Source organism: Glossina fuscipes, unplaced genomic scaffold, assembly GCF_014805625.2.
Source record: "Glossina fuscipes isolate IAEA_lab_2018 unplaced genomic scaffold, Yale_Gfus_2 0, whole genome shotgun sequence".
Classification (NCBI taxonomy): Eukaryota; Metazoa; Arthropoda; class Insecta; order Diptera; family Glossinidae; genus Glossina; species Glossina fuscipes.
Window position 1 is genome coordinate 41480409 of NW_023998414.1, and position 24842 is coordinate 41505250.

Below are 24842 nucleotides of genomic sequence, written 5' to 3' on the forward strand. Positions count from 1 at the left end.
TGCTTCCTTCTGGGTGTTGCAAACGTTTTGACAAAATGAATATACCCCTGATCTTTCGGCGATGGGTATAAATGTTTCTATTGAAGCTCAAGATGTTATGATATACACAGAATCCTTTCACCAATATCTCGGTCTGTCCTCTTACGGAGAAATCCCTTTTAATTAAAAAAAATAAAATAAAATCCGGCGACTTTGTTTCGCGCACAAGTACCAGCGTTACGTCATCCAACGAGCCCGCTATTCCTCAAATATAATTTCGTGTGAATGTTCTTTTTCTGAAAATGTAAATTATTGCCTTGTGTAGGACAACTTGTTTAGATTGATATAATATGTTTTGGAAAACTAATACGACGGACTTGCTATCGTCGCGTAAACTAGCTATATAAAGAGAGAGAGAGAAATGCATTAAACGCTGCTAAAGTAAACCATTTTAAAAGGATATAAAATAAAAGCATGTCAATCTTAACAATGAACAAATAAATGTAATTGAAGACACAGTAATTCCAGGTGATCCCTGTATCTGAATGCTTTCCTGGTGTGTTTTATTTTTATCAAACTTAAAATTTCCTCTTTTTTTGATCTATTACGTAACAGCAACTTGACTTGAAACCCAAAAAAATTCTGTTCACTAATTCGTCCAGAATCGCAACTTAATCGAAGAAATTATATACATATAGAGTATCCGTCAATCCCTTTCGACCTATGCCATACAATGATGTGGAACAACCGATGACTGTAATGTTCAAGTACTTTAAAAATATCAATCTAATACTTCTCGTCCTATTCTTAATGTCCTGTAGCACCGTGAACAAAACAACAAGACGATTAATATAATGGCCTGAGGTCAGTTTACGGCTCCCGTTATCGAGCTGACATGATCGTGAATTTGCGTTTGGGGCCAAGCAATCGTTATCGAGAATTAAGTTGATGGTACTCAACAGCGTACGCGTGTTTAGCTCGATATCCAAAATCGTATTCGAGTTTTGAAAACAAAATAGCTCTCGATCTTCATGTTTTTTTTTATTCATTTATCTATTGAGAAAAGAAATCTACTTATCCAAGAAGAAGAATAAGCATCATTGGAGTCGCGAAGGCCATCGCAACCATTACAATGCGACAACCTATGTTGGTAATCCGATGGGTAAATATTGTTCACCTCGTTTATATCGTAAGCTGCATAAGATAACAAACTCGTGTTTATTTAATCGGCGAGCACAGCTTCTTCACGCAAAGTTGTGCGTAATGATAGGAACTACCTGACGGAATCCAGACATACATTGACGATATCACAAATACTTTGTTCTATATGCAGCGAACAGGAAACTCAACTCGATAAATAGAGTACCATCAACCTCATCAAAAAGCGATCGTAGCGCTTTTGTGTATAGCTCGACAATAAGAACCGTATACCCGCTACAGTACAGTCATTTTGCTTTTTCCCGTAATATATGTAACGATCAAAAGGAAACTTCAGAGACCCTATAAAGTATATATATTCTTGATCAGCGCGAAATTCTAAATGGATTTAGCCATGTCTGTCCGATGTGGTGTGTGTTATTGGCACTCTTCTGGCCGCAAAAATAAAAATATCAATCTCAAATTTGATAGAATTGAAAATTGGCCAAATCGGTCCGAACAGAAGCGCGCAGTGGAGCGTAAACTGAACGTGACCCCGTTTTTTTGTTAACAAAAATTTTTAGATTTTTGCTCGTTACTCGGAAATTATCAAAGTTAGAAAGCTGAAATTTTCCACATTTACTTTACGCAGCACTTTACTCCTTTCGTGCCAAAAATGAAAAATATAACCCATGCCGACACAAAGTTACAAGTGATTAAATTTTGTTTTTTTTTTGATCCCTTTCATCAAAAAATTTTATCAGACTTCGGAATCACGTAAATCCATTGGCAATATTTTTTTTTGAATGAATCCAATGAAATAAGGAGACTGGAAAAACATTATACACTGGATTTTTCAGTTACGAATTCATTTATGTCTTTTCCTTAAATTATTTTAATGAATTTTCTAAATTTATATAGATTCTTAATTATTTATTTGAATCCCATACCTGTATTGTTAGAGCGGTGTTATTGGGGGATAATAACCTTTATTATTTTCCTCACCTTGCCATTACATTCACGCATTATCTTTTTGAATACGTTGGTAATTAAACATATAGTAAGAAATAATAAAAATAAGATAATCACGCCAAGACTATCACGCTTTACATCTGGAATTTAGGTATTTCAACACAAATAATGCCATTTGCTGCTTAAGAATCGAAAACAAACAGAACGAAGAAGAAAATTTCTAGAGACGTAACCACTATTTAGAGTATGCAGTCTAATGATATGAATGAAAAAATTTTGGAATAAATAGCTTTTCATTATGGTAATATATTTCTAATTGTCACACTTTTGTTAATTATAGGCGAACGTATGGAATTTTATGGACGCCATAGTAAAACTAATGTCAAGCAAATAGACAGACAGTTACCATGCCAACTCTGAGAGTGACAGTAGGCTTAAGAAGGCAGAAAAAGTCTTCCGTTGCATTTCCAGAATTGCATAAATACCGTCTATCTGCACCAAGTCGCTATGTACTTAGTGATAAATAACAAGTACAATAACCACCACATCCATATTACAGCCCCCTTCTTTTTTTGGTACGATAACCAGCTTTTGCTAAATTTTTTTTGGCTTTTGCAATTTTAGTCTTAATTATTTGTTTCAAACGATGACGGACATCTTCATAATTTTCAGCAGTTCCATCGGGCATTTTGTCGTAATTGAAGAAATTGAAACCTTCTGCAAAATTAGATAATTAACGAACGATCTTTCGAAGCGCAATGAACTTTTGTGCACGAATTAAATCACTCACCTTTCAATCGTTTATCAGTTTTAGGTATGAAAAAGCTTTCAGTATTAATATTAACTTTGTTTTTCTTTATAGAATTCACAGTTTTCTCCGTCGTATCGTCGCCCCCTAAAGCAATACCTTCATCTCCCTCTTCTTCATCTGTTGAGGATGAATCATAATTGAATGGATTTATTTGAAATGATTTTTCTGATTTTCTATGATTAATTAGAATTTTTTCGTTGCATATTTCCTTTAAGCGAGTTTCACGTGATTCATTCACTTCGTTCCGTCCAAACATATCCAATAAGCTGAAGCCTTCACCACGCTTTTTCAGAGATTGCTGCAAACTGTCCGTAACCACGTAAAATACCTCTTTCGATACTTCTGTGGTTGGCTTTTCTTCTAGTTTCGTCACTTTTGTCTTCGTCTTTTGTAATAAATGTTCTTTCTCTTCTATTTTGGGCTCACATTTCGGCTGTTCGTCTTTAAAAGGATCATACCTTAACATTTTCTTATTTTGCTTCGTTCTATGTTGTGAATGTAAATGTTCGCTATCAATTTTTGTGCCTACAACTTGCTCTAAAATATTCATTTGCCATTTGCGTTCATCATTTGCATTATTTTCTTCTTCCTCCCCTTCGGGTGAAATGTCGTTTTCAATTTCGTTATCGTCATCCAAAAACTTGGCATCGATACGAAAGCGCGAGTCTAAACTTTGCTTAGCCTGCAATTTTACCAATTTTTCTCCTCGACTTCCAGTGGGTAATGACTTCAATTTGAAATTTTCACCCCCATCATCATCGTCGGAGCCAAAAATGTTCGTTTTCGATGCCTTCACAGACTGCTCGCCCTCTGCAATATTTTCCTCGTCACTTGCATTATCACGGAAAATAATCTTTTTGGAAATATTTCCATTTTCATCCTGGGTAAAAGCTCAATTTAAATATGGTTTTTAATTAGATTATAAATAAATTTTTACCTGTAAAGCTTGCTGTATGGTTGATTTCTTTTTTTCATAGTCATGCTTCATTTTGCTTAAAGATTCTTTACGCTTTTGTTCTGCTGTATTATCTGGTAATTGGGCCAACTTTTTCTTGCCTTTTTTATTGTCAATAATATGCAATGGTTGCACATTGCCGTTAGGTATAAAAATCTTACCATTATGAATAGAATTAATGGCACGTTTTTTGCTAATCATCAGCTCAGGAGCCACCTCATCATCGCCCAATTCATCATGTTCATCAAAGGTTTTTCGTTTATTAATTGCCGGCACCTTTAATAAAACAGATTGTTGCTCTATACTTGACAAAGTGACTGATTTTCCTTCGGCTGTTTCTTTAGCTTCTTCTCTTTCACGTTTAAGTCTTTCCAAAAAGGATTCTTTGGCTAGCGATACTTTAACCTGTTGCCCTTGCACTTTTTGCACGTTCAAATCTTTTAAGCCTAAAATTCATCTATGTTACATTTGCCCTATGTACGTCTGACATTAAACTTACAATATTGTGCTTCACTTGCAGTTATCCGAAGAGTTACAAAAGCTATGACCTTTTTTTCATTATCCAAAACATTTTCTTTACTTTTAACTTCAATATTTTCTATTTCACCATAATCTTGAAATAATTGTCGTAAATGTTTTTCTTTGGTATTAACAGGCAAATTAGCCACAAAAAATCGTGAAGTTGTCATAATTAAACTTTCATTAATTTCTTAAAAACTATTTAAACTACTTTACTATATCTTACACGTGTTTTCTAAATTGTTTATAGATATCGTATCATTTCATTTGATATTAGCCGCATAAACAGAGTTGTCACTCCATAACCGTAAACAAACTGTAAATACGGAACATATGTAAACAATAGATTTTGGCAGAAAAAGAAACTAAATTATAAAACATTGCTAAAGATGTGCATTATTAAGAAATTAATAAAAACAGATATGGATTAAAAATGTAATCAAGATTAAATGAGAACAGGGACGGTGTTTTAATTTTAATATCGAAACACAAAATCATAACTTATTTTATTTAAGAGGACGCAATAATTAATTGTTAAATAAAATGTGTTTATTAGATACTAAATAAAGTTCGCACTCTAGTTGCCATAGTTTTAATTTATTATTTTCAAAGATTGATCTCACATAAAATTAATTATATGACCCGATAGTCTGTGTTGCTAGTGCTCAATGTCTTTTTTTTTTTAGTCTAAGAATTTATTTCATTAGTCTAAAATTATAATACTAACAATAACAATAATAATAATAATAATAAAATTAATTATATTAAATATAAAAATTTCCTTACGTATTAATAAATTAATTTCTATACAAATCAGAAATTTTTTCTCATATAACATTTTTTATTGTGGAGATATTTACTTACCTATTTACTCGCACATTGCCGTCATAAAATATCTACTTGCAGGTGCATTTAAACTAAGGTGAAAAAATCAAATGAATTTCTCTCGCTCAGAAAAAGATGCATATAATTTACTTATGTGCATCAAATATATGATATATATGTATCTATAAGTACTATCGAATAGAACACTTCAATTATACCGAATCAGTTTTAAATGTGGCAACTTTATTATGACTTTAAGAAAACTTTCGTTTAATTTTTTCTTGCTCTTGTAATTTCCCTCTTCTTCTTCTCCTTTACTGTAACTCGTCAAAATTTACACGGTCTTTCGTTAAATTGTGTTTTTTCGCCTATAAAAGAAAAGTGACGAATTAATTTTTTTCAATTTATAAAAAATTTTCATTGGAAAAAATTTATTTCTTTTAATCAAAAGACAGAAATATAAAAGAGTAAAATTTAGGCGAGAGAAATTCGTATTAAAACCTATAAGAAGAAAATTTTACGAAGCAGTACCACCAATAGAAACAAGGAAAGCCCGAGAAGAAAAAACATGGCAGAAGGTGGAAATAATAGAATATTGGTGAATGTAAAAACACCAAAAGATAAGAAAATTATCGAAGTAGACGAGGATTCCACAATTAAGGATGTAAGTAATTTATTGAAATAATATTATGAAATACCGATCGGTTTCCAGTCTTTACTTATTGCAACGGCAATGAGAAATGGAAGGTAATGCGTTGCACGGCGTGCTTATATATGCATGTATGTATGTATAGTGATATTGTGAAACTCTAAATTTTATATTGACAAAGTACAGTATGCTTTGTTAACCTTTTGATCGAGTAGTCTTTTTAATGGTTTTAACGGAGTACGGAACACCATCGGAAACCATTGCAATAAATATCAATATATTGTTTTTGTAGTAAACACATACAATGTTTGTTTTGCATTTTATATTAGTTTTGTATTTGTATGTGCAAGAAATTTAGTCATTCGCACATCATATATATACATAAATATATATATATATATATATATAAAATAGGGTTGTGTGAAGTGACGTGTTCTTAGAATTTTTTTCTAGATTTGTACGTCTTGGGTGTTTCATATTTTTTATGTTTTGCTTTACGTTTTCTTACAGTTTAAAGCTTTGGTTGCGGAAAAATTCGAAGCCGATATTGAGCAATTGGTATTGATTTTTGCTGGCAAAATCATGAAAGACACAGATACGTTAAAAACGCACAATATTAAAGATGGCTTGACGGTCCACTTGGTTATTAAAACAAAAAGTCGTAGCGCAGACGCACCGCAACGTCCGCCGGCTGATGTACGGCAAACACCGTTTGGTCTTAATACTTTAGGCGGTTTGTCCGGCGTGGAAGCCTTGGGGGCCGGTTCCGGAAGTTTTATGGACTTGCAAGCTCGTATGCAAAGTGAATTATTGAATAATGGCGATTTGTTGCGTACCATGTTGGATAATCCATTGGTTCAACAAATGATGAATAATCCGGATGTTATGCGTCAATTGATTACGTCGAATCCTCAAATGCAGGATTTAATGCAGCGTAATCCTGAGATATCGCATATGTTAAATAACCCAGAATTGTTACGTCAAACTGTGGAATTGGCGCGTAATCCGTCGATGTTGCAAGAGCTAATGCGTTCGCACGATCGCGCCCTATCGAATTTAGAAAGTGTACCGGGTGGTTATAATGCTTTACAGCGCATCTATCGCGATATACAAGAACCGATGCTAAACGCTGCTTCAGAATCATTTACACGTAATCCATTCTCCGGTCTTGTGGATAGCAATTCAAGTGGTAAGTAAGAGTCAAGAGTGCTCTGTGACATAACAAACTCGTGTGCTATATGATTTTGAATGTATGGTGTTCTAGGCACTAATCCCCAACAGGGTACTGAAAATCGCGAGCCATTACCCAATCCGTGGGGCGGCCGCGGCAATACCACCGGTGGTGGTGCTAGTGCTTCTGGCGGTGCTAATCCTGATTTGCCACCACGTGGCATTTTAAATACGCCTGCTATGCAAAGTTTAATGCAGCAAATGGCCGAAAATCCTACGCTTATGCAAAATCTTTTAAATGCTCCATATACGCGACCCATGATGGAGGCCATGTCCCAAGATCCGGATATGGCGTCGCGCCTGCTTAGCACAAGTCCTATGTTGGCTAATAACCCGCAATTGCAAGATCAGGTGCGTCAAATGATGCCTCAGTTTATGGCTCAAATGCAAAACCCCGAAGTGATGAATATGTTAACTAATCCGGAAGCCATAAATGCCATTATGCAAATACAACAAGGTATGGAACAATTGCGATCAGCAGCTCCAGGTTTGGTAGGTTCATTAGGTGTACCTCCCCCACCAGTCGGCAATACTAATGTGGACACTAATACAACAAATACTAACACTATGACAAATACGGGAGGTAGCGGTACTAATCCAACTACTGCCCCAGGCGGAGGTCCTAATGCTCAGTTATTCAATGATTTCATGACACGCATGCTGAATGGCATGACCATTACAGCGGATAACACACAACCGCCTGAAGTGCGTTATCAGTCACAATTGGAACAATTGGCCGCAATGGGTTTTGGTAATCGCGAAGCTAATTTGCAGGGTACGTACACTGTACTTATATATTTATTTTAATTTAATATACTTAAAAATTTATTTACAGCCTTAATTGCCACTTTTGGTGACATAAATGCCGCGGTCGAACGATTACTATCTTTAAATCAGTTATCTTTAAGTTAACGTTCTTAAACTACTTAACGTGATACGGTTCCGGTTGGGAGAGTATGTGTGTGTGCGTAAATAGCCTTTTCCTACACCATCCGTGGATATCTTCATTTTCCTATTTTGTAAAGAGGACACATACAGAAAAAAAAAAAAAAAAAAAATACAAAAAAAAGAAAAAAAATACAAAAAAAATTGTGCTGAAATTTTCTATATTCGGCCTGGCATAAGGTAACTATGGCAACAGCAAAAACAACAATATTACGAGAAATATACATACATACACATATATAAATACGAAACTAATAATAAAATCATAATACCGTAAATAATAAAAGAATCCAAAAAGATCAAATTTTTAGTTAAAAAAAAAAGAAAGAAAGAAATAACTTTAAATCATAAAAAAGAAAGGAAAAAAAATCCAAGATTATTTTAGTGTTCTAATTTTTGGTAATTATTAGCGGGAAAATTGAGTAAAGTACAGCAAAATCAATGAGAGAAAAAAAAGCTCTTTGAAACAACATTAATATTTCCAAATATATATTTTTTTTTTTTTCGATTAATATTAAAACACGCTGTAAGAAACAGTCACATACCGTAAATTGATATAATATCGTAAATTTGTGCGTAAAATCGTTTTATCATCAATAAACTTTGACAAATAATTGTATTTGAAACATACCGTTAATGATATTGATTAAAAGCGTGGAGTCATGTCAAAGCAGTAAACGATTTACTAAATAATTTCTTTTACTGTCAGCCAATCAAACTGTTTTGACTTACCTCACAGCTTAATGTAGTCAGAGAAGATTGTAATCCAAAAAATAATAATAATAATAATAATAATAAAAAAAAAAAAAAAGAAAGACTTTGTCCAAAGCTACTTCTCACTTTACTACTATTATTGAAGAACAATGATAAACTTCTCTGCAGTGTATCGCAATTCCACTAACTATTTAAGACTTTTTATTTTTAATTTTTTTGTTTCTTCGTTTCCTAATTAAGATAAAAAACTATATTTTTGCAAATCTAAAACATTAAAAGCTCACCTTTTTTTTTTTTTTTTTTTTTTTTTATTTTTAAAAAAAAAAAAGAAAAAAAAAAAAAGATAATTTAATCTTCACACATACATACATACATACATACATAAAAGGTTCGAGTGCATGCATCAAAAGTAAATAGTGTATAAAATATATTGCAACAAAAATAACAACAATAAACGTATTTAGTAAACCTATTAAAAGAAGAAGAAAAAAAAAAACAAAAAAAAAAAAGATAAATAAATAAAGAATTTCTTATATATCGCATAAATATATAAATGGTGTGACACGTATGTTTTGAAAAAATTAAAATTTGTAATAGTGAAATATAAGTATCGTATGAAAAGAAAAACATTTAAAATAAAGTTTAATTTTAAAGTTGATTCGCCTTTCAATTGGTGAGAAAGCAAATTGAAAACAAAATATATATTAAAGGAAATTCTCTTTCAGTTCAGCAAATCTTAATAGCGCGCGCCACGTGTCCCCGTGGCGTATCACATATACATATTCTGCGAAGTAAGTGTAAGATTTGCACGATGTTCGGTTATCATGTCGTTGGAATCATGTCGTGGAACAAAATCGCAACAATTTAAATAGAAATTTGAAGACGCTGCTTGATGAACGCTGCCACGTCCTATCATATCTGCGCATGTACAACACAACAAACTTTTATTTGTTACCTTCGCGACAGGAGACGCGTAAATACTTATTATTAATTTCATTAGCAAATCTTTAATGCTCATCGATAATTCTAGTTTGTGTTCAAGAACTTTTTTTTATATTATGATTATTATCATAACAATTAATTAACACTATTTACATACAATTTGCATTAGTATGTTACAAAAATTCACATTCTGTTCTGGAGAGTACTCGTTAGCACTTAAAAGTGACAAATAAATTTAAAAAAAAAAAAAAATATATATATATATATATATATATATATAAGTAAATGAAGGAAAAAAATGTAGCAACCTTTTTGGAAAACAAAAAATCATATTTACAATAATTTTCTTTATGTAAAACCTTCCTTGGTCGTCATCTCTTGTAGACTGTACATTTCATTTTCTTGCCAATTGTGAAGCTTTTGCGCTTATAGACCGATTAAATTCATTTTTGCGTAGAATATTTATGCATTTCGGGTTTTAAACGTTTCTCGTTTAATGCTTACATTCACTGACTGCAATCTGACTACAAATGTTCGAACTTGTGTGCGACATGCATATATCATTTATTCGTTCTTCCAGTGCGGCATCAACGCCATTCCCAATGTCTTTAGTTGCATCTTAGCAAAAAGTATTGAAGGTAAAGCTTCTAAGATGTTCACTTTCACATCTACATGCATTTTTTAATTATTCGATCGCAGAAATATTAATCAATTGCAAGGACATTATGCTTTATTTGAAGACGGGCATGGAGACTTTTTTTTGCAATTACGGTCAAAAAGTTGCTACTTGATAACTATGTGTTTTTAAAATGTTTGCAAAAAATTTGGGTTCACTTCGTCCTTGGGCTCCTGATGGCATATAAAAAAGAAAAGAATGAAAAAAGACCAATTGAAAGAAAATTAAGAAATATATTAGTAATAGATTCAATTAACGGTTGTCTTAACAACAACAACAACAACAACAACAACAAAAAATGAATTATCTTCAGCTGAGTTCGAATTTTTCGAATACGTCGCAGTGGGCAAACATAAATGGTTTTTGATGCTTCTTTTTTTGCTTGATCGTGGGCGTGCCTTTTCGACTTTTTGTTGATAAACAGATAACCTTTGCTGCTTCGCTGTTATAGTTTGCGTTCACGTTATTGAAATAATATTAATTTTTGTCTTTTTTTTTCTTAAGGATTGCGAAAGGCGTCAATTTACAAATTTACTAACTCTAAACTATTCATTCAAAGCTCAATTGAGCTTCACTGAGGCTTTCAGTTAAGTCATTACTAATTCGAACCGAAAAGCCCTGTTTCGTTCTGATTTATGTGAAATCGTAAGACTATATAATCTAAGTTAATTTTTGATATTTGTTTCTCATTGCTTTCACAACAAGTCTTGCAAACTGGTGTTAAGTGTTCTGAAGAAATTTAACAGTCCGACTTCTTCGCAACCTCAGCTATGATAAGTTATTTTCTCAATAGTCTTGTTCCGAGCACGCCTTGGCTATATGAAGAAAGCCGGGGAAAGTTGGTATATCTTAACTGAGGCAATTCAATCTGATTCAGTTGTCTTACCCTTACCTTCAATACACCGCAGTTCCTACATCTGAAAATAATACGAGCACAGGAAGAGAAATCTTGTGTTACTCACTTGTCGACCCGTTGTCGTTGAATACGAGTAAATCTTTTTTTTTTTTTTTCTTTTGTCATCCGCCGAATGCCCAAGTAGGCAAGAGTCTCGACTACCAACTCAATGGACGTGAGTTCAAATCTCAAGTGCGGTAGAGTTTTTAATAATCCATAAGACACTGCTTCCTTTCTTGTCACCGAAAACTTGCGGGTCTAAATAATTTCATTTCGCCAGATGTCAGATAAAAAAAATTCAGTTTTCCTCTGTTTTTTTCCAAGCAAAATCATCTCAATTGTTTAATGATAAATGATTGATGAATAAACTTGAACTTAAATAACTCTCATATATGATGGCATCTAGAACAAAATGGACCCATGTGCAAGTGAGGAAAGAGAAGAAGTTAAAGGGGTAACCGCAGCCCGAGCGGGTGTGTGCTTAATCGATGAGTGTTACGTCTTTACCTTACCAGCAATTGAGCATGACAGAAGTGAACTCTACCGTACTTAAGATTTTAATCTGGAAAGACTAGCTTGCGCGAGTTTCTTATCCACTTGACTTCACGTATGGATAAATTGTTGATTGCATTCTACTGGACGCGGTGTCGGACATCCTAGCCACTAAATTATGCGTTATGAGTAACGATTAGATTCGCGACCAATGCGATGTATCGTGATACACAATGTTCCTGCCTTTTTTCTTAAAAATGTAGCTCACTATTTCCTGATCACGATTCGGCTCAGAAAATCAATTGTATTGTTTATTAGTGAGATACTCCCCATTTATGAAAGCATGATATCGACATAGCAAAAACAATTATGACTTAAAAATACTACGTGAAAATCTGAAGTAGTGCGTATCTGAAGTCTCACAAGTTGCCCGCTTCCCTTGCCTTCTTTTGCGTAAAAGAAAAAGTAAAAACGCAATCTGCGTGCAAGAACTTCTAAAGCTTCAGAAGAGTGGTTACAACAGGTATTACGCAAACTTAACACACACGTACCGACGAACATGCTTAAATCGATGCAAAATTTAATGCTATATGTATATATTTACATATATTGTGTGATTCCTGAAGCTTTCTTTTGGGTGTTGCAACCATTCTGACAAAATAAATATACCGCACATCCGGCGGCGATGGGTATAAGAATCAGCCGCATCCATTCAATATTATAGATTATGAAAATTTAATTCATTTCCTCGCTCTAAGATTTTTAGGGCAATGATGATGAGTATAAAAGATTCGGATACGATCGAACACAATTTTCTTACTTTTAATCTTCCTTTTTTTTGTACTTGTGAGCGGACAAATTGGTATGGGGCTAAGGTTTCCAGTTAGTTTCGTTGTCGACCAAAGTAGCGCTCACATAAAGTATGAGGCATTGGTAGTAAAATTTAAAATTTGCTGTTACCTACGAGCTGATGCAATAATGATAATGATTCTCATTTACATTTTAAGTCCTTTACGTCAGCATGAAATTGAAAAAATCTTGCGGACGATTCAGACCATAACCGAAAAAAATAAAACGTATGGATCAGCTTCTGGGTAATAACAATAGCGGCAGGTAAAATGGTACATCAAATAGAGATTCATTCACTTCGTTGGAGGTCTCACATTCATTGTCCGAATCGTGACAATCATTATTAAAAGTCATTATTTTAGCAGGTAAGTGGTCTCAGCTATCAATTCAATGGTCGTGGGTTCAAACTTCAATAAAGCCGATAGGTTTAAGATTTTAGTCTTGGGATTTATTTCTCTGGCTAAATGGAAAAATATATGCTTTCATCTGGTTTGTGTTTGTTTCCTCACTTTTGGTGTATTTATATAACTATTTTTTTTTCCTTATTGAGAATAATATGACGTTCGAGGTAAGTGCTCGTGGAATTCTTCAATGATCTCTACTGTTACTTCCGTTTTAATAGTCACTTCGGATTGCATTTGCAGGTGAGTTGACTGCTGCAAAGCCAGGCATAAATTTAACAGAGTGGCTGCTATGACATTTAACCCATTCGGAGCGTCGTTTTTTAACGACTTTACCGTAGGCAGACCCCATGAAACGTGATGTGTGATGTGTTTTTCTCATTTTGATATTATTTGTCTTCAAAAAAATACCGTATAGAAAGCAGGTAATTTTTTAAAATTCTGCGCCGGGCTTTTGTTTATATAAATGACCTTCAAATATCTATAGTTGCCTTTATAACCGACACCGCAGGTAGTTAAGTTAGTGGCACAGAGTATGTTAAGTAGGTGCTGTCGTATCTAACACGCAGAATAGAAGGAAAGATAGACTCACCTTTGCTTAGTATGCCGGTCGATTCAGAATCATAATCTGAATTGATCTAAGCCTGTCTGTCCATGTAAATTTGTGTTCAAGCTACAGGTCGTGATTGTCGACGAAATTTGTCGTGTTTTGGTGCAATGACGAACGCTATTGAAAATGGTTCGAATAGGTCCACTTTTTCGACCACTTTACATTTAACGCCCTATTCTGAAAAGTCGTTAGTTGGAAATTAAAATCTTCGCAAGTTTTTGGCAAATGGGGCTGCACAAAATTTGGACCATCTCGGACTATTTTTTGAATCCTACCCTATGTCATGATTTCACGCGAATTGACGCTTCACTCATAAGTAACGAACCATCATGCAATGTCATGGCAATGCATATCGACGTTCCGGAAAAGTGTTTATTAATCGAAATTATTCTTCGGACGAAGTATAATTATAATAATTATAATTTAAACATGCGGAAACAAATAACGTTCATTTTTGAAAAAAAAAACAACGTCGAAAAGTTAAGGAAAACCATGTGCCATAGCAAAAGGCACAACAACGCAATAAGCATAAAATGGTCTCGACAATGCTTTATGATGATAAATTTTAGAGATTTTGGTTTTATTGACAATGCGATTCATAGGGTTAAGGAATCATTATTAAAGTAGATCAAATAATAATCTTATTCGACTCTAAAGATGTTAGGCGACGACAATGAAGGTTAAGCGTAACGTGAATGACGACCAATTTCTGTTTTAAAATTTTTATTACTTTCGTTGTTGAGACATGAAAATAATACAACTCTCGTGAACAAAAAAATGCCAGCCTACCTACATGTCCACTTGGGACCTACATATTTATTAAATTAAATTTCCGTTTCCATAACTTAAACTAAACTAAAGTATACACTGTTAGCTTTTGAAAAACACATAATGCTTACCCTTGACCTTTGAAATCATTACAGTAACAATAAAACAATAGAAAAACTCAAAACCGCTTGTCTCAGGTGTATCCTTACAGGATAACGATTGATAGAAACGACATCGTTTGCATACCGACTCGCAGTCCGATAGCTCCTTTATCGAATACGAGATTATTCAGAACAAGAAAATGAATACCTTACCGGGAGCAGCGTCTCAAGTGGCTACACTAATTGAAGCCAGACAAAATCAAAGCCAATTGGCACGATAGTTAAATTTAAGCCGATATACTTTTTGATATGCGTATAATACCGACATCAAGAGATTCGGAAAAACGTATTACAGTACAGCGTCACAGTTTTGTTGTTGTAACATCACATTACGAAATCGCCAGTTGAGTGCCACTTAACTTAAGTAGCAGCTCCTGAAGGTGAGAGGAATGAAAATCAGTCGGTGGGCGGAGACCTGACAACATGACTTCGAGAACATGCAGAGTCAACTATGGATCCATGGTAGGTAACGCTGTTCCTCGAGAGTGCAGGACATGTCTTCATGGTAATGACGGACAGGAAAGAGCCTCTCGAATACCCGGTGAGCCTTTCGCTCAATGCTGTGTCTTTGGCGGCGGTGCGTGCATGTTTTGGGGAGGAATGACAACGGAAGCGAAAACCGAACGTGTGTTCGTCACAGGGCCCAATACTGGTCATCAGTTAAGCGAATTGATTTCCAAATATTACATTGAGAAAAACATGGAAGAATACGTACGACCCTGTTTGGTATTTATCGGTGAAAATTTCGTTTTCATGCGTGATGGCGTAAGACCACGTACCGCTGCCGTAGTACGCCCATTCTTGGACAAGGTTTATATGCTGTTCGCGACGTGGCTCGAAGCCCAATTATCAATCTTGTTGAGCGTTTATGAGACAAGCTGAAAAACGAGTACGAGCCAAAAACACTGCGGCTACAGTGGGCAGGACATGCCCATTTTCAAACTTGATCTATAATCAAGAATTTTCGAATTTAATTTGCAACATTTATCCCACGCTTATGCCATTATGCCATTAACCTCAGCGAATTTCATTGAGAGGTGTTTAAGTTGAACAGTCCCCGGCGAAGAGGCGACTTTAACTCGAAAAATTATAAAATTTATATAATTTTGATTCACACGAAATCATGGAAAACTTGTCAATCAATAAAATATGCCTCGATCAGATGTTCTTAGCTTTTCAATTTTTTCTCGTGCAATCGTGCAAGAATTCAAACACTCACCGCGATCGCTGAAAAATGATTTTGAAATTTGAGAAGAAATTACAATTTCAGTGAATAGATATACGAAGAGAAAATTTTGAAATTAAATTGAAAAAAGATAAAATAAAAAATAAAAAAAATATATTTAAAAATATTTATCCAATTGGAAACAGTAGACAGTATATGCTTGTCTGTGTGAGAAGCAGCTAAAAGTAAGAAATTGAACGCAAAATTTTAAAGGAAGCTTGAATAAGATTTTCGTAGTGACACCCATAGATGAGGTGTGAGTAATATATATATATTTCAGTTAAATACCAATTTCCTGATTCTGTTCACGAAATTCATTTGCAAAATATATACTTTTCGGGAATGAGCTCGGTGGACACATTTGATTAAAAATACTTCGACGGCTTTGTTGTCAATTTTTATGCTTGCTTTTTCTTTTCCATATCCCATCTTTTGTCGCGTCATTCTCGTTTGTTTTTGTCCCGGAGTCCTCATCCATCGTTCATACTCCATTGTATCTGCACTATTTTCGTCATTTTTTTTTTCTTTCCCCATCGGTTTGTCTATCCGTCCATCTGTTATTCTGCATATTCCTCTTTCGATCCGTTCGCTTGTCTCTCCATCAACTTACATTTTCGTCCATTTCCTTTTCCCTACATTTGAATCTTCATCCATTCGTGTTTTTAACAATTTCCGTTTCCGTCCATTCGTTTGATATTCCTTCTCTTTATCTTCCCACACAATCGATCAAAGTAAAATTTCCAATTGCTTTGGTAATGTCGGTCCGTTAGCTTGTCATACTTTCATCGAGATCTAATGATTTAAAATTTTCCGAATATATTTTTCTTAACTGGCCATGGATCAATGCTTAATCGGCCTAGAATTTCATATCACATATAATGAAAATTAAAATTTATAGCAGATATACTAAGACCTCAAGGCATTTTAATGCGAATGCTTATTATAGCAATCGGATCGTTCAGGGCAAAACTGTTCTCGATCCATTGGTGCAGTCCTAATAACTGTCCTAATAAAATAATAATTTCTCCTCTTATCACTCTGTATCGTCTAAGAGCAGAAATCTCGTGAGATATGCGCGCCTACTTTTTAGCTTTGATCGGTGATTATTCACTTTAGCGATATATGTAAGTGAAGATTCAATTTTTCATCGTAGCCATGCCTACAATTTATGCAGGCAGATAAATGGAGGAGAACGCGAGAAAAACTTTACTTTATTGCTCGACTGTGTGAATATATCGGCATATTGCAATTGCAATTTCACCTGATCCACGGACATTACTTCACCGTGACGCGGTCATTAAATAATTTTCCAAACTTTTGTCCTTTTACACAGTTTGCTTGCAAAAATTTAAAAGCAAAAAAAACGAACATTTTTGAAAATGCTTTTCAACCACCATGCAACTCGAACCCATTGTAACGAATGTAACGTACACAAGATCAGGTTTAAGAAAAATGTTTTTTTTTTTTATTTTTTTTATTTGTGTACAGCAACAACAATAACAACAACAACAAAAGCAGCAAAGGCTCAGTCTCGGTTGATTAAACGTTTATGCAGCTAACAATCGAGACACAGTCGAGTGCTAGCTGTGAATGGCAAGCAAAGTGGTTTTTCTCTTTTTTTTTTTCTTGTTTCTTCTTCTTGTTTTGTTTTTTTTATATATTTTATTTATTTATTTATTTATTTTTTTTTTGGGTATTTACCACCACTAACTACTACTAACTGCTAACTGGCAGTATCCGCAGCGAAATGAAACATTTCAGACAATTCAGTTCAGTCATGTTGGAAATGCGATCGCGCCTAAGCTAAAACGCGCAATTTAGTATAAAGCGCGCGGTAAAGTTTTTATTACAAATAATCGCGAGCGAGAAAAATCATTTATAGAAGATATTTTCGTTACTAAAAAGTACGAGTGTACGCAAAAAGTCCACAATAATCACAAATAACAAAAAACGAAAATAACAACAACAACAACAACAACAACAACAACAACAACAACAGCAATAACAATAACACTGATTCTATAGGGTCAAACGGGTGAAAGGAAGAGCTTGCTTCTTCACGCAAGCTCGGTTAGGCGGAGGAGGTGGGTGGGGAGGCCATTTACTCTAGTGTTTGTGCATAAGCGGTTGCTATGTAACGTACACGAAATTCCTTGTATAGCACCAATGCGCGTTCATAAGCCTTATGTTTGTAGGTATGTTATTTGTTATATTAACCATAACAGAAAAAAAGGCTGCCGAGATAAAAATGTATATTAAATGGAAAAATTCGAGAGCAAAAACCAATTAATGAAAATTCAATTAGAATTAAAAGAAGAAGAAGAAGAAGAAGAAAAAAAGTGTTGAATTGTGTTTTAAGTGCGAACGCGCGTGTATTTATTTGGTGCACTGTGAAGCGATTTTTGCCAAAAAAAAAAAAAAAAAATTTGCAACTTTTCTTTATATAGACATGCATACGATATGTTAACGTACAGCAACAACAACAGCAACACACGTTTACTTTAAAAATTTGAAAATTCCTTGCCCAGGCACTGACAATCTTATTATTGTTGTTGTTGCTTTTCTTGCTATTGCTGTATCCATTATATCGCAAAGTCTTCGGTCGTTGGGCGGTCTGTCGATTGGTCGTTCAATCACTTCAGTGCTTTGTGCTTATTTGGCAGATTTTTGGCTTTTTTTGTTTTCGTATTTTTTTATTTTTTTTCCTTTATAAAATTGATTGGAAAAAAATGATTTTCTACATTTTCTGGTGCAATTTCGATTTTCTAATAATAACTTTGCGTCATCGATTTCGTTTTGAACAAGAACGGCAGTTAAACTAAAAAAAAAAAAAGAAGAGTGTATGGTGTATAGCAAAAGAAGGTAAGCCGTGAACGACAACTAAACTCTGTATGGTTTAATTAATTGAAATGTCCTTTTATTGCCATTGAGAAAATCCATATAAAGAGGAGCTTTTATGATGTAAAGCGTTTCATTATATTTGCTTCTAAGATATTCTATCCAAATCCATCTTCATAATATAATGCCTGGAGCTTAATCAAATCCATGCATTTAATATTTTGTCGAAAAGTTGATGCACTTTCCACGAATTCGTTGTTGTATTTGCTAAGCTGTGTCTCTATTTTATTCATTTGTTCATTCTGGGGAAAGCAACGTACTCCATACGATTTTTTTTTTTTAAAAGCAAGAGAATAAAACAGTATGGGATGTTAGACTGTCAGTGGAATCGCAATTGCTGGGCATGACGGACAAAGTGACAAGACTATTGGATACATTCTAGCCTTGTTATCGTTCACAAATGATGAGAGAAGGCAATGTGCTTTCTTCTTTTATTTCCGATTCTGTCTCAATTTTTCTACTCCGAAGGAATCACAAATCACAAGAAAAATATTTCAAAATCAATTTTGTTGTTAACTCTCGCAAATTATAAAAACGTAAGAATGCTCTGTGATGTTTCTCACAATATTGCTACATATATCAATAAGTCTAACTATTTATACACACACACACACACATACACGCACACACACTTATGCCATCTTTAGTATATATTTTTGTCGTGATAAAATTAAAGTTTTATCTCGCGACTGTTTCAGTTTTCCTCAATATCGATGACGGATACATGTCATTCTAAAATTATGATTCTGAATTATACATAATATATACGGGATGAAATTCTTATTTTAGGATTTCTATTAAAAACAAAATAAACGAAATAGAAACAAAACAAATAAAAGAAAATAAACAATGGTAGATATCTTCAATTCCAGGTAGATGCGCCGCAAATCAGAGTCCAGGAGAAGGGTATTACCACCAAGGGAGGGCATTTTACAGTTAGCCCTCATTTGCCAACGAATACATTTTTAGCGAAAGCAAAGAAATAGATGCCCAGGCAAATAGATTACCCAAGTGTGTTGTGATCAAATAGGCCGCTCGTAGAGCAGCTTATTGTAAGCAGTCCTTGAGTGCAATGTGGTGCACTCCCTTATGGAGTGATGGTAAATAGCTGGTGCGCCAGCCAGGCTGATTAATTTCATATAAATTATTGATGTTCGGCAACGTTGTAGACAAATTTCTAGAATACATTTGAATTGCAGTGCTCTACTCAAATGAAATGGGCGTTGACGCGAATTGTCGTTTAAAACGGAAAATCGCAGGTCTTTCATAACTGCATTTGCCAAAGCTTCGTTCCACATTCAAACATTAAAGCAATGTAATGTAATGTCCAAAGTTGATCCGAAACTACAATTTGTCTTGCGTTCACTATTTATGTTCAATCCACGGTGCAACAATAGCTTGTGTAATTGTCGTAGCAGTAACATAGCTCGCTTAACCACTCAACTAAACTAAATGTACACTTTGTCGAGATTCCACTGTGCGATGAGAGCTGAATTTTCGCTCGTTTACGATCGGGACGATTTTCACTACAAACATAGTTCAGGTAGGCGGACGAACGGGCCGCTGGAAATGGCTAGATTGGTGCAGATTCTGGCCAAAAATGTTTATATATTCTTACATAACGAAAATAAACTCTCCATTCTGTCTCCATTATCGGTACGAAGAGGAGTCGGCTGATCGGTTGCCTGTTGATGAAACTGTCATGGCTATAAAAATTAAGACACGACGTCTGAAGTTTGAGAGTGACAGGCTCATGCCTGCAACTGAAAGTAGGGTAAAATAAAAAAAACACAAGTTCTGAAAGCGTACGTGGATACAAAATTTGGTAAAAGTACTTTATAGGACCATTTAAAAAGTCGTTATTGATCTCTTCGCAAATAACGAAGGACTTTTGAGATTGTTAAGCCAGTAAGAGTTCAATATGCATTCATTTATCTCGTATCGTATCAGCTCATTAGTATTCGTTCACCTTTTGGAACGATGGGAATGTAGGCTCCTGATGTTCCTCCTTGCGTATAGGATGCGAACGTTTCTTGATATTTTCTTCCCGAGTTTATCATAGTTTTGCTCAATTTTTACTTCAACGGGATTCAATCAATTTTCAATGAGTTTAAGATTGAGACATCGTTGTAAGTCATTTCTGCCCAATGTTTTGGATCGGTTCAGTGCATAAAATCGCCATTTATTGGTTATCTGGTATGAAGTCTGAAAGTGTGTAAAATATCGCCATTGGGACTTTTCTATTTACTCTATATCCTCTTCTAATGAGCCCCACTTGATCTCAAGAAAAAGTTCTCTAGGCTGTTAATTCATTTCTATCTTGTAGCTCCATAACACACTCTTTCAGAAAGGTACGTGGCCATTGATATGGCCTATGGCAAGCTATAAAGACATACGGATAACCAGTTATGATAGATGACACGTATTTTATTTTATTCGCCCCAAAGCTATGTATATGTACACCTGTGGTCTATGATAAATTTTTCTTTAATTTCCTTTGCGATTCCCATAGAGGACATAAGTGGATCAAATTTGCTTTTGCAGATAATGATTTTGGCAGTAGAAAGTGTAGTCTAGATTTCGACTGGAATGTTTTCTTTCTTCAGCGTTTTAATAATGTGTCTGCATTAGTCACACTTTTTCCTTTTTGCCCTAGAAATTAGAAAATGTCCTATGACCTATATTCACCTATATCACCTGAATCTATATAAAAGTACCTGTCGATTAAACAAAAAAACTATCTATTACTATGAACTGTACTATACTATACTACTACTATACTATACTATTTTATACTGTACTGTACTATACTATACTACTGTACTATACTATACTACTGTTCTATACTATACTAGTACTATACTATACTATTTTATACTGTACCGTACTATACTATACTACTGTACTATACTATACTACTACTATACTATACTATACTATTTTATACTATACTATACTATACTATAGAACTATATATATAGTACTGTACTTTACTGCACTAGTACTAGTACTATACTATACTATACTCACACCCAATTTTCGCTAACATACCAAGTTTCAAAATATCGTTAAAAATTGTTCCCGAAAGAAAAGTTCGATTTTTTTTTTTGTTTATTTGACAGGTACTTTTATATAGATTCACGTGATATAGGTGAATATAGGTGATTTTTTCTAGTTTGGCCGCACTAGAGTCTCAAATTTGGGTGTCCTTTCATACGCATTTTTCCCTAAAATACCAAATTTTAAAAAATTATTAAAAATAGTGCCCATAGGCAGAATTTGAATTTGTTTAGTTTGTTTGAAAGGCATTTTCACGTAAATATCCGCAAAAATGTCTTACGTTGCTTAATATAGACGGAGTAGGCTTTCAAATCCAACTATATCTTAATTTGAATTATTTAACAGAGCTCGGGTAAGACGTTAACAGAGTTCTGTGTTAACAGATATGGTAGGGGTCTTTGTTAGTTAAATTCGAATTTTTCCTCATACCCCTTATCGTTTCAACCACTCTTTCTGCTCTTTCACACTTAATTTGGTTGATGTGAAATTGAACTTTTTACTCACAGAAATAGTTTATTAAAATCATTAAAACCGCGTGTAATAAATGATCGGAAATGCCATGAAATGTTGACAATGAGTTGATCGATGGTTCGTGTTTTCTAAAAATAATGAGGAATTTTTGTTAGAGATGGCACTTATGCATTGAGTCCCCGGGCCTATTATTAATTTTGAAGTAAGTTTCGTCTCATGTTTTCATTTTCGCATGCTTGGAATGCGCGGGGGTATATATGAAAAAAAGGGAAAGAAAAACGAAAAGAAATTTTGAAATTCGACAAAGGAAAATTTCGCAAGAATACCTGGACTATAGCAGCAAAGCATTATCTTAGAGAATGCATCTGATTTCATAGTCTAAATATACACGATTTGTCTTGACGCATATATGTACATGTACGTAATTGCGTAATGTTTGAATAGACATGAATAGAGTTTACCAAGCACTGGCTTAATGAAAAATTAAAAAACAAATAATAATAATAATAATAATCATAATAATAACGATATTTATGGTCAAGTTTTTAATAACATCTCTATATATATATAGATAAAATATATATGTATATATGCGTGCATAAGCAAGGAAAGATTATATAAACTTCAACAAAAAGTTTTAAAAGAAATTAACAAAAAGTATACGAACTTTTGTACATATATATCTACATACATATGTATAGCTTTAAAGAAGCTGTAAAGATATTTTATAGGTAAAAAAAAAAAAAAACAAAAAATTCTAAAATTCTTTTTCCATACATATATGCGTTTTTCATTTTCATAACTATCACGAGCGCGCAAGCATAAGATGTATTTTTTAAAGGGAGGCAATTCGCATACAGTCTATTAAAACTGAATAATAATAACAACAACAATAACAATAATAACGGCAACAAAATGATAGCAGCTAAAAAACTAAACTGAACATCAATGAACTTAAAATATCAACAACAATGAGAACGAAGAGGAGATGATGATGATGATGATGATGATGATGATGATGATGATGATGATGACGATGGCTTGAAAGCATTGGCTTTTAGAAAACAATAACAACTGTAACAGAACAAGAACGACAAGATACGAAAATCTGAGCATAACATTATGTATATATATACACATATATAAATATATATACATATGTTTATATATGTATATGTTCGTATCGTTGTGTGTGCGTGGATAAGTATATACATAATAAGTATAATTGAAATTCCTTAACGCTGGTTTTTTAACTTGTTTCGTAAAGCAAGTTTGAGATCGGTTACAGTAGACATGGATATATGTATGTGTGTTTATATTTATGCACATATTAATGTTTACTTAGAACAAGATTCTTTATACTCTCCGAAAGTGTTTGAGGTTCTCTCAAACTCATACTTGCCTGGTGCGGTTTTTCATTTCAATTTTATAATAACAATACCTTTGTAACTGAATTTTTAAGCAATATTTTGTTTACAAAAACGAACACATACTTTGAATGAGAGAGTGTGTGCGCTCGCAAAGAGCGCGTGCTAGCACTATCGTCTATCAATGACTCAGCTGAAGAATTAAACAAATGTTCGTTAATGCAAACATCTGTTTACGAGGGTTGTTAGACGATTTTTTTTTTTTTTGTCGTCCTCCTTAGAAACACTAACGCCGGCGGCCGGTGGTTGTCGTAACAGTAAAATTGTAACAACAACAGCATGCGTATAGCATGTGACTAAATAAGTAATTAAGTGCACAAATTGTGTTCTTTTTTTTTTTTTTGCTTTACTTCCTCCATATATTGTATTACATGTTAGCGTAATAAGAAACAGAAAACACCTTGCACATGAACTCATCAAGAACCGTTTACTACTTTTACCATTTAATTGAAGAATTCTTGCTTTTTTCATATCTAAACAAATTTGTGAAAATTCTACAACTCTCTGTATCTCTCTCTCTCTCTCTCTTTCTATATATGTGCATTATTTTGTTTGTTGCCTTGTTTTCAAATCATTAGGAATAACTCTCACTCTCTTTTTTAGTTAGTGTACACACCTTTGCATAGGTTGTGCGTGTGTGTGTGTGTGTGTGTGCAAATGCTCTAAGCAATGACTTTTAATATTTACCGTAACCATTTAGCATAAATTTATTCTGCATCTGGCGATGGTTCAAATCCTAGCTGTAATTATCGTTAATTCTTTTCTTCCACGTTCAAATCAAGCACAAATAAATGCACCTGTATGTTTATCGCCTTCAAATATTAACTAATTCCGTTAGTTTTTCTTCTATATAGTGCTTTAAAAAATTGTGCCTTCTTTTATTGTTTTTCTTCGTTCACAACCTATTCTGTGTGGTTCTTCTTTTCTTTTTTTTTTTATTCGCTGTCTTCTTTTTCTTCTTGTTCTTCTTCTTCTTCTTCTTCTTCTACCACAAACTCGTTATAACTGATAATAGAAAACAAATTATATTCGGCTTAGACAATACATTTTTATATTAATCTTTTCAAGTGTTATAAAGTTTTTTTCATTTGATAAAGTCGATCACTTTAGATGCATGCTAGTGCCTTAACACTTTACTTTCAGAATTCATTTCTCTGACTGAATTAATAATACTCTGACTGAACTAATAATAATAATAATAATAATAATAATAATAATAATAATAATAATA

At 33.8% G+C, this 24842-nt stretch overlaps 3 protein-coding genes across 4 annotated transcripts in view; 2 read left to right on the forward strand and 1 right to left on the reverse strand.

Moving 5' to 3' along the window:
• Positions 1-2371: 2371 nt before the first annotated feature.
• On the reverse strand, positions 2372-4696 carry LOC119634719 (probable RNA-binding protein CG14230). Its single transcript, XM_038029050.1, has 4 exons — positions 4354-4696; positions 3837-4300; positions 2879-3779; positions 2372-2805 (listed from the first exon to the last, which is right to left on the reverse strand). The coding sequence occupies exons 1-4, from the start codon at positions 4541-4543 to the stop codon at positions 2642-2644; spliced, it is 1719 nt and encodes a 572-aa protein (XP_037884978.1). The 5' UTR covers positions 4544-4696; the 3' UTR covers positions 2372-2641.
• A 798-nt stretch (positions 4697-5494) lies between these two features.
• Positions 5495-8134, forward strand: LOC119634665 (ubiquilin-1). Its single transcript, XM_038028948.1, has 4 exons — positions 5495-5862; positions 6358-7036; positions 7112-7852; positions 7913-8134. The coding sequence occupies exons 1-4, from the start codon at positions 5767-5769 to the stop codon at positions 7987-7989; spliced, it is 1593 nt and encodes a 530-aa protein (XP_037884876.1). The 5' UTR covers positions 5495-5766; the 3' UTR covers positions 7990-8134.
• A 1234-nt stretch (positions 8135-9368) lies between these two features.
• The window catches only part of LOC119637276, a 25108-nt gene continuing 9634 nt past the window's right edge, over positions 9369-24842 (forward strand). Inside the window, exons 1-2 of one of the 2 annotated variants that reach the window (XM_038033188.1) lie at positions 9369-9409; positions 9462-9709. In XM_038033188.1, coding sequence (XP_037889116.1) covers positions 9661-9709 — 49 coding nt within the window. In that variant the 5' untranslated portion in view covers positions 9369-9409; positions 9462-9660. Of the gene's footprint in view, positions 9410-9461; positions 9710-18046; positions 18618-24842 lie in introns of those variants that run through there. The other variant, XM_038033197.1, reaches the window with a different exon arrangement.

What these genes read in the sequence shown, in the direction of transcription:
- LOC119634719 (XM_038029050.1), bottom strand. Translation starts at nt 4,543, where the DNA reads ATGACAACTTCACGATTTTTTGTGGCTAATTTGCCTGTTAATACCAAA. An exon ending in TGCAAGTGAAGCACAATATT is followed by an intron (nt 4,301 to 4,353) that starts GTAAGTTTAATG and finishes GATGAATTTTAG; the next exon opens with GCTTAAAAGATTTGAACGTG. An exon ending in CCATACAGCAAGCTTTACAG is followed by an intron (nt 3,780 to 3,836) that starts GTAAAAATTTAT and finishes GCTTTTACCCAG; the next exon opens with GATGAAAATGGAAATATTTC.
- LOC119634665 (XM_038028948.1), top strand. Translation starts at nt 5,767, where the DNA reads ATGGCAGAAGGTGGAAATAATAGAATATTGGTGAATGTAAAAACACCA. An exon ending in AGGATTCCACAATTAAGGAT is followed by an intron (nt 5,863 to 6,357) that starts GTAAGTAATTTA and finishes GTTTTCTTACAG; the next exon opens with TTTAAAGCTTTGGTTGCGGA. An exon ending in TCGCGAAGCTAATTTGCAGG is followed by an intron (nt 7,853 to 7,912) that starts GTACGTACACTG and finishes ATTTATTTACAG; the next exon opens with CCTTAATTGCCACTTTTGGT.